The 9,731-nt window shown below is 57.5% G+C and overlaps 1 protein-coding gene across 1 annotated transcript in view; it reads right to left on the bottom strand.

Moving 5' to 3' along the window:
- The window catches only part of LOC103262115 (junctophilin-3), a 94,761-nt gene that overhangs the window by 7,283 nt on the left and 77,747 nt on the right, over positions 1–9,731 (bottom strand). The window contains exons 3-4 of the mRNA XM_021713202.1: positions 4,982–5,106; positions 5–410 (exon numbers count right to left, since the gene is read on the bottom strand). Of these exons, the coding sequence (XP_021568877.1) occupies positions 5–410; positions 4,982–5,106 (531 nt within the window). The remainder of the gene's footprint in view (positions 1–4; positions 411–4,981; positions 5,107–9,731) is intronic.

Raw genomic sequence — 9,731 nt, 5'->3', positions numbered from 1 at the left:
CCACGCGAACACGGGGGACGACTCCGTCCGCCGCTCCCGGGGCCTGGGGTTCCCGGGCGGCTTGTGGCCCGGGACACGGGCGCCCCCGGCTTTGTCATGGGCCCAGCTGTTGCGGGTGTAGTCCCCACCCCGGCCCTCCAGCAGCATCTGGATGTCGCCTCCCCGCTCCTCGTCCACCGACACCTGCCGGGAGAAGTGGGCCACCTTGTTCCTGGCGGCGGGGGCCGGCGGCGGGGTGGCCGTGGGGCTGGCGGGGAAACTCTGCAGTGGGCTGTCGTCGGGGGTCAGGTCGGAGGGGGTGGTGCCCTTGCGGTACAGCTCAGGGCTCTCCTGCTGCAGGGGCGTCCCCGTGGAGAGCACCTCGATGTCGTCGCAGGACGTCTGCCGCGTCGGCCTCTGGTACTCCAGCCCTTGGTCGTGGAGACAGAGACACAGGTCAGTTAGCCAGGACAGTCTCCAGGCAGGACTGGCGCCCAGATCAGGTGCCAGGCCAAAGGGGCACAGGCAGAAGAAAGTGGGGGTTGGTGACTATAGTTCCCAGAGTCCTTCTGTGGGATTCCCCCAGACTCCACCCCATGGGCCCTTGGAGAATGACAGACCAGTCCCAGGCGGTGACAGAGGTGGTAGATGGGGCAGCTCCCAGCCCTGGTCCCAAGGCTGCAGGAAGACCTGAGTCTTAGAGCGTGTTCGGAGGACACCAGCCTGGCTGGTATGTGGCCTCGGCCCCCGTTCCCCTGACCAGCCCCTCCTGAGGGTGAGAGGAAGCCCCTTGGGCCAGCTGATCTCCCACGGGGCCCTGCAGCCTGGGGGTCGAGGGCATCACAGAGGGTCACCACCCCCCCAGTCCCCAGCCTGGGGTACCTGTGTCCCTGGGTGGTGCAACAGCCCTGCTGAGAAGCAGTCTGTGCCTTCCTGTGGGCCCAGGGCTGGTGTGAGAGCCCAGGAAGGATGTCCCTCCTGCCTCCAGGGCTTCGAGTCTTGGGCTTGGGCTCCCCTTTCCTGCAGGGAGTTCTGGGGAGGGGGGGGCACAGACCTCAGGATCTGGAGGGACAGCTCACAACCAACAGGCAATGTACTTGTGACACCTAACCTGAGGCCTGAACAGGGAGGGAAGCCAGAGGGGACCAGTCACAGAGACATCTTTGAGGTTTCATGAGCCCAGCACGGGCCTGGAACAATGAGATCGCGTTTCTGCCCACGTGGGAACAGAGGCTGGGCTGCATTTTACCCATTTGGATAAAAGAAGAGTATGGCATTTCTCACCCCTTCACAGGAACAGACTGACACGTCTCCGGTGAGTCCTAGGCTGGGCGGCAGGGCGGGGGCCCACTTCCTGTATCCCATGATCCTCCTGAGCCAAACACCACAGAATTCCCTGGCACGTGGGCCATCCCTTGTTCTACCCGGGGGCTGCCACCACACGACCACAGCTCAGATACTAAGGAGTCCGATGCTTGGACACCTTCCCACTCGCACCTGGAGTCTCTGACCTCTGGGCAGGAGAGGGTGGGAGGAAAACAGCTGCCCTTGGGGCCACCAGAAATCCAATGGGCTTGCGGGCCCGGCCCCTCTGCCGTAAAGAGATGAGGGCCAAGCAGGTGTGGTGTGCCATGTCTACATGAGACTCCGCCTTCCCCATCCTTCCTCTGCTAGTCCAAGAGGCAGCATGAGCAGGGCCAGGAATGGCTCTGGGCAGGTGGGCACCCCTGAGGGCCCCCCTCTGTCACACGGGGGTGTGGGCCAGGCTACTTGGAGGTCTCATCCAGTGACTGTGCCTATGGTCACCCCCCAGATGCTGGCTGGGCTGCCGTGTGGTACCCTGCTCACACGGTGGGGGAACAGGCTAGACAGGCTCCCAGCAGAACCGCGCTGACATAATCATGCCTGCCTGACGACCAACCTGGGACCTTCTACCACCCCCGTCTCCCCATGGGAGTCCCGAGTGAAGGGAGCCCTGGCCTATCAGAGGCCCCTGTGATCATGCCCTCAGGCCCCCATCCCACGGGGGTTCAGCAGGACTCGGTTGGGACCAGACATCTGTGGGGCCCATGTGCCTGTGCCTTGGACACCAGGGACCCGAAAAGCCGGGCTCCAAGCCCCATGGTGGCCCTGTGGCCTGCGAGACCATCACCCACTGCAGCCCTGGTCAAGGCCTGGCTGGCCCAGCAGACCTACACCCTGGGGGGGGGCTGGCATCCTCCTGCACCCTGAGTACCACGCTCCCAGCGGGAGGACATGCTCGGCCATGTGCCATTCCTGGAAGCATCCCCAAGGCCGCAAGGCACAGCTGGGGCATCTATGCCCAGTCCTAGCACCCTTGTCCTGCTCTGTGTCCGGGTTCCATGCCTGCACAATCCTCCCACCTCTGGGCTCCAGGGCAAGGGTGCATGTCAGCAGGGGCACGTGGACACCAGACTCGGTCCTGCTCCCACTACCACGTAGCCACGTGGCCTCAGGCGGAATCTCAGCCTCTCCACCTCCCAGGCCCATGGCCAGCAGCTCGCCCACAGCTTGCCCAGCAGACATCTTTGCTGGTCTTTACTGGAGCAGGTGTTGCCCAGCCTCTGGAGCAGGGTACTCAATCTCGATCTTGATTCTGCCATGTTGTGCCCCAGACCTCAGCCAAGTCACTTCCCTCCCAGAGCCTCTGTTATTATTATTTGAGACAGGGTCTTGCTCTGTCACCCAGGTTGGAGTGCAGTGGCATGATCATAGCTCATTGCAGCCTCATTATGACTCCTGGGCTCAGACAATCCTCCTGCCTCAGCTCCTGAGTCACTGGAACTACAGTTCCATACCCGGCTAATTTTTTAATTTCTTTGTAGAGACAAGAATTCTCACTATGATGCCTAGGCTGGTCTCGAACCCCTGGGCTCAAGTGATCCTCCCACCTCGGCCTCCCAAAGTGCTGGGATTACAGACATGAGCCACCATGCCTGGCCAGAGCCTCAGTTGTCTGTCGACGAGGGCCAACAGCTCCAGCTGTGAGGACCGAGTGACGAAGATGCTAGACCCCTCCTCACCCGACCTCCCTTCCACGGCCAAGACTTGGCCACAACCCCTGGTCTGGGAACATTCACCTTCAGTGCATCTTGGGTAGAAACAAGACACGCCTGGACGTCGGAAAGACAGATCCCAGCACAAGGCTAATAAAAGATGCGTGATGTTGGCTCTCCCTACAGGAGAGTGTGAGCAAGGGGGGGCCTAGGAGGCACCCCTCACCTCAGCCAGAGGGGCTCAGGGTGGGCGGGCCAGGGCGTCAGGCTGAGGCATGGTCAGGCCCTTGCGGCCTGGGTCCACACCGGGCGGCGCCTGGTGCACCTGCCACCAGGACAGGGTCTAGAAAAGCAGTTGTGTCCATGACAGCACAAGCCCAGGCCTCTCCTGCAGGAACATGGGCTCTGTTCTGGGGTCAGAGGAGCCAGTGCCAGCGCGTGGGGCTCCTGGAACACACGCCACACCCCAGGGGCTTGAAATGGCCTCAATTCAATGGTCCTCTCACAGTCTGAAGCTGGGCTCCAAAGCCATGGCGTGGGTGGGGCTGGCTCCCTCTGGGATCTCGAAAGATCTACCTGGGCCCCTCTCCAGCCGCTGATGCTTGGTGGCCCCTGACTTGTGACCACACGACTCCAGTCACTACCTTCACCGCCGTGTCTGTGTCTCTTCTACGGACACTTGACCTGGGCTTTGGCCTTCACCTAGCCCAACACCTCATCTCGAGACTCTCTTCACAAGACAAGCGCATGGAGTTTCTAGGCAAGGAGGCTTCCTGGAGAGGCCAGAAGGGAAGCTGGAGGGGCCCAGAGTGGTGCTGGCTGGTGGCTGGTGGCCTCCCACCACCCATCACTCAGGTCATGTCATCGGGTCACAGACCCGACACACACCAGGGCCTGTTGGGCCGGATTCCAGGAGGAAACGCCACACCGGCCACGACCTCCTACCCCGGAAAGGAGGACCAGTGGCCTCCAGAGAACACGGGGAGCCGCCTTTCCAACCCGGCGGGCCCTGGGCACATTTTTTTTTTTTTTTGAGTTGAATTCTTACTCTGTCGCCCAGGCTGGAGTACAGTGGTTGCTCCCGGCCACCATGGCCTCGACTTGCTGGGCTCCAGTGATCCTTCTGCCTCAGCCTTCCAAGTAGCTGGAACTACAGGCACGCGCTACCATGTCCAGCTGATTTTTTGATTTATTGTAGAGATGAGGTCTCACCAAGTTGCCCAGGCGGGTCTCGAACCCGCGGGCTCAGGCAATCCGCTCACCTCAGCCTCCCAAGGCGCGGGATTACAGGCTGAGCCCTGGGCACATTTAACTGTTTCCTCGTTTAGAGAAAAAAAGTGCAGCTCGCAGCTGCGCTCATTTCATTTTACATAAACACACTTTTGAGGCTGAAGCAAATCAACTGGGTTTCAGTGTGAAAATAAAATAAAAAACTGTTCCTGGAGTGATTTCTAAACAGAATGTGTCTCTGGTCCTAATGACAATTACTAGAGAGAATGAGAGAGGGCTATATTTTGTAATTCTCTGTCTTTTTGTTTTGTTTTGCCTCAGGGTAAACACTGCAGCACTGTGGTGAGTGTCTTCCAGTTAAATGTAGATTAGTTAAGAACAAAGACAACTCGAGACACAACTCCTCAGTCATGGAGGCACTTGGCTGCCAAGTTGGACTGAGCAGAGAACCTGCCAGCATGATGGAATGTTCTGGAACACCCAGGGTACATGGGGTGAGGAGCACAGGCCCGGCCGAGCCGGTGGGCACCTACCACTGTGGCTGGCTGGTGAGCAGCACATGGACCACACAGCCATAGGAAGGCTTGTGGGCACCCTGCATATGTCTGGGGAGGCTTCGCGAGACCTGGCACCAACAAGAGACCAGGGGCGGCCCCTGGGTGAAACCATCTGAGCCCAGCCCCAGCCCCAGTCTGGGGACTTTGCCAGGTTGTCCATGCCCCCGTCAAGTTGCTGGTGTCGGCCACAGGACTCACCATTTTCCCTGTGCTGGAAGGAAGGGGAGAACTCTTTGGCAGTGATCCTGGCGATCCGGGCTTCCTCCTGGGCTTTCTGCGCCGCTGTGAGGGCCGCCTCGGCCTTGGCTCGCGAGTGGGAGGTCCTGGGAAGACAGAAGGGCAGGAGGGCGGTGAGATGCATGGGCGGGGCTGAGGCCGAGGCCTTGCGCTGACTGTGCCACAGGCAGGGGTGGGAAGGAGGCCCATGGCCTCTTGTGCCCTTGAACTCAGGGTCTTGCTCATTCATTCAGTCATTCAGCAAACATTGCTGGGCACGAACCAACCTGCCCCGGCATGTGGGGCATGCTGGGAAATGTGCTTGTTCATTTTTTTTTCTTTTTTTGAAGTCGGGGTGTCACTCTGCAAAAGCCTGGTCAAAGACAGTTTTTGTTTGTTTGTTTGTTTGCTTGTTTTTGAGTTGGAGTCTCATTCTCTTGCCCAGGTTGGAGGGCAGTGGCACGCTCGCGGCCACCGCAGCCTTTTCCTGCTGAGCTCAGGTGATTCTCCCACCTCAGCCCCCTGAGTAGCTGGGACTACAGGTGCACACCATCACACTTGGATAACTTTTTGATTTATTGTAGGGATGAGGTCTCGCCAAGTTGTGCAGCCTGGTCTCAAACCCCTGGACTCAGGCAATCCTCTTGCCTCAGCTTCCCAAAGTGCTGGGATGACAGGCGTGAGCCTCCCCACCCAGTCATGTTCTAATGATCAATCAACACCTGCGCGTGTACCAAGGAACTCAAGTCCAGATGATGCCACTCCCCAGGGCGGACACGGTGACAGGGGCCACCAGCCGTGTCCCTGCTTAATGATGCTGCCATGAAGGGACCACCTCCCTGCCCAGCGCCTCTGGCAACTCAGGACCCCAGGATTTGGGTGGGTGGACAGTTCCTACCCTGGCAGAGACAAGGCACCAACACCCATGTGTGGAAGGAAGGAGATAGTACACCCGTGGGCTGTGGGCCCACCTCTGCCTCCTGCTCAATTGTGCCTTTCCAGCTGAGTCCTGTGGGTAACCTCCCCCTCCCATGTCCTGTAGGTGACCCATTCCCGTGTCTTGTGGGTGACCAATGTACTGCAGGCGACCCGCTCCCCACAAGATGGGGCAAGACTGGTCCCAAGGCAGAGCCGTGAGGGACCCTGTGCCTCTTACCTGACAGGTGTGTGCATTTCTTCCTGCCAGTGGCATGGGCGTCCCTTCCCAACCCTAGGGAAACCGAGGCACAGAACCCAATCCCCCAAGACAAGGGCAGATTCTCCCCCAGAGGTCTCCGGCTCAAGGCTCCTGCCTAGTCCACTCAGGCTGCCTTAACACAATGCCACACACCACATGGCTTCACAACGACAGACATTTCCTTCTCACAGGCCTGGAGTCTGGGAGGACCCACTTTCTAGTTCATAGACAATGTCTTCTTGCTATGTCCCTGCACAGCAGAAGGGCCAGGGCGCTTCACAGGGCCTCTTTATGAGGGCACAGATCCCATCCATGAAGGCTCCACCCTTGTGACCTCAGCACCTCCCAGGCCTCTCCTGACTCTATCACCTGGGGGGGGGGTCACAAACACCCAGGCCACAGCAGCCCCTTCCAAGCAGGTCTGTGACATGCATGACTCAAAGCCTATGACTAGACTTCGAAACCCCCACACTGCCAGTGAAAGATGGTTGTTGGTTGGTCTGCCTGAGTTGAGGTCTCACTCTTGCCTCGCCTGGAGCGCAGTGGTACAATCATGGCTCACCACAGCCTCAAATCTGGGCTCAAGCAATCCTACTACCTCAGCCTCCCAAAATACTGGAATTGTAGGTGTGAGCCACCGTGCCCAGCCTAGAAAGATGGTTTTCTTTTTTCAAAATGCCATTGTGCCAACCAGGAACAATTTTACTAGAAGCAAATAAATCCTTGACATTTACACACACATAGTAATACAAATCGCAGCCATATACACATGTCTAGGAAGTGAGGTACACTGCCGGGATGCTGGCCGATGGTCTTTGGGTTTCCCTTCACCCATGTATTACGGCGAGTGGACCCCAGAGATGTGACAGGCCGTGTGTGCAAAAATTCAGCACTGACAGAATCCCATCCTCTACAGGCTTCTGTTCCCTAGATACCAGAAAAAGATGATTGCCACTCAACCCAGCTGTAGCTTGTGCCCCACGGGATGAGAACTACACCTTCTAGAACAGAGGCTCCCAACCCCTGGGCCATGGTACTGGCCCGTGGCCTGTTAGGAACCGGTCACACAGCAGGAGGTGGGAGGTGAGAGGTGAATGGGTGAGCAAAGCTTCATCTGTTTACCACTGCTCCCCCCCATCACCTGCATGACCACCTGAGCTCCATCTTCTGTCAGACCAGTGGTGGCATTAGATTCTTATGGGAGCATGTTCCCTACTATGAATTGCACATGCGAGGGGTCTAGGTTGTAGCTTCTAATGAAAATCTAATGCCTGATGACCCACCCACCTCATCTGTGGAAAAACTGTCTTCCACAAAATCGGTCCCTGATGTCAAAAAGGTTGGGGACCACTGTTCAGGAAGAGTCACCTTAGGAACCTGGTGACTGTAATGATGTGCCAAAGAATAGGGCAGGGATGTCGTGGAGCCCAACCTGTTAATGAAGCACTAATCAATACTCCTTTTATTACCAATAGCAAATCAACGAATACATTGACATCGCAGGCCTTGGCCCAGTGCCCGGCCCATGTGCCTCGGAGTGTGTCTCTCCCTCTGGAAGCCAGTGGGCTCCAATCTGGCAGTTCTGAATGTCACAACCAAGAGTTCATGGAAAGCCCAGGCTTTTCCATGCCCGGCCCCTACGTTGGCAGCAGGTTGGACCTGGAAGGTACTCTGAGCTGTCAGAGTCACCGCGTCAGAAACAAGGACAGGAGTCGGCCCCAGGCCAGATGGAGGAGAGCCAGGGTGGCGAGTGTCTGACACACAGGGTCCTGTCTGGTCCTAGAAGCAGAGGCCCGTTGAGCCAGCAGCTGGCTGCCCCTGCTACAGAGACCACTCAGCACTCGAGGGACAGCCTTCCCTTCCCTGCATGCCAAGGCAGTTTCTGGGAGCCCAGGGAGGCCCTGCCCACATCCTGCTCAGCCCCTGCCGAGACCTGGATGAGGGGCCCTCCCACACCTTGAGGGCAGCAGGTTCAACCCAATATGGAGTCCCAGAGAATGCCCCATGTTGTGGGGCTCTGATCATGCAGTCTTTGGGTGGGTCTGCGCAGTCTCTGAAATGACTTCAATTTCTCTGCATGAAGCCGGGAGCAGTGGCTCATGCCTATCATCCCAGCACTTTGGGAGGCCAAGGTGGGAGGATGGTTTGAGTCCAGGAGTTCGAGACCAGCCCGGGCCACATAGCTAGACCTCATCTCTATAATAAATCAAAAAATTATTCAGACATAGTGGCATGTGTCTATAGTCCCAGTTACCTGGGAGGTGAGGCAGGAGGATGACTTGAACCCGGGAGGTTAAGGCTGTGGTGAGCCGTGATCATGCCACTGCCCTCCAGCCTGGGCAATAGAGCGAGACTTTGAAAAGAAAAACCATTATCTGCATGAGACCCCGCCAGGCAGAGGGTCCCCGGCTTTCATCAGATCTTCAGAGGGTCTGAACACAGCTGCCCTTGGGTGGACAACGGACATACAGCTGGAGTGTCCCGGGGGTAGAATGGCTCGGCCATGCTGCGGCATTCAGACTGCACATCCTCAATTCCTGCCCAAGAGGCCACAGGGGCTCTGAGGCCTCTGGAAGCCAAGGCAAGCAGGGACACCCCACCTGCCCTGGTGAGACCTTCTGGAACAATGATCCCAGCGTGTGGTTTGTGAGGTTATGTCCCACCACCACAGTTTCCAGGAGAGGATGGAACCCTGCTTCCTACTCCCTTTCTCCCCCTGCCTCCCTGCCCAGACTGTGTCCATGGCATATCTCGCCCCTCCGCCCCACGAAGCAAATGGGAGGCTCCCCTAAAGGGGCTGCAGTCTGGTTCTCCCGTCTTCATTGTGATAATGCCACCACCAGCAGTTCCCTAGTGTCACGCATGTTCCCATGCCTCCGTTCACACGTGTGTAAGAGGAAGTTGCCATACCAACCCCGAAACCAAACAAGACGAGCACGCTCCATGTAGAAGACGTGCTTGAGCCTGCAGGAGTTACTTTTCCTTTCTTTTCTTTCTTTCTTTTTTTTTGAGTAGGAGTATCATTCTGTTGCCCAGGCTGGAGTGCAGTGGCATACTCATGGCCACCCCAGAATATACCTGCTGGGCTCCGGTGATCCTTCTGCCTCAGCCTTTCAAGTAGCCGGAATTATAGGCGCGCAACACCATGTCCGGCTAGTTTCTTGTTTATTGTAGAGATGAGGTCTCGCCAGGTTGCCTGGGCTGTGTCAAACCCGCGGGCTCAGGAAATCCATTTGCCTCGGCCTCCCAAAGTGCTGGGATTACAGGCTGAGCCACCAAGCCTGGCCTCTTTTATTTTCATTTTATTGATTCATCTTTGAGTCAGAGTCTCACTCTGTTACCCAGGCTGGAGTGCAGTGGCACTATCACAGCTCCCCACAGCCTCGATCTCCTGGACTCAGGCAATCCTTCTGCCTCAGCCTCTCAAGTAGCTGGGACTACAAGTGAGCGCCACTGCACCTGGTTGATTTTTAAAAAAACTTTTTTTTTTTTTTTTAGAGATCGGGGTCTTGCTATGCTGCCCAGGCTGGTCTTGAACTCCCCAGCTCAAGTGAT

The sequence above is a fragment of the Carlito syrichta genome, unplaced genomic scaffold, assembly GCF_000164805.1.
Source record: "Carlito syrichta isolate Samal-C Ts95f unplaced genomic scaffold, Tarsius_syrichta-2.0.1 Scaffold304337, whole genome shotgun sequence".
NCBI classification, from domain to species: domain Eukaryota; kingdom Metazoa; phylum Chordata; class Mammalia; order Primates; family Tarsiidae; genus Carlito; species Carlito syrichta.
Note: the sequence above shows the minus strand (reverse complement) of the source record. Positions and strands in the feature narration are given on the sequence as shown.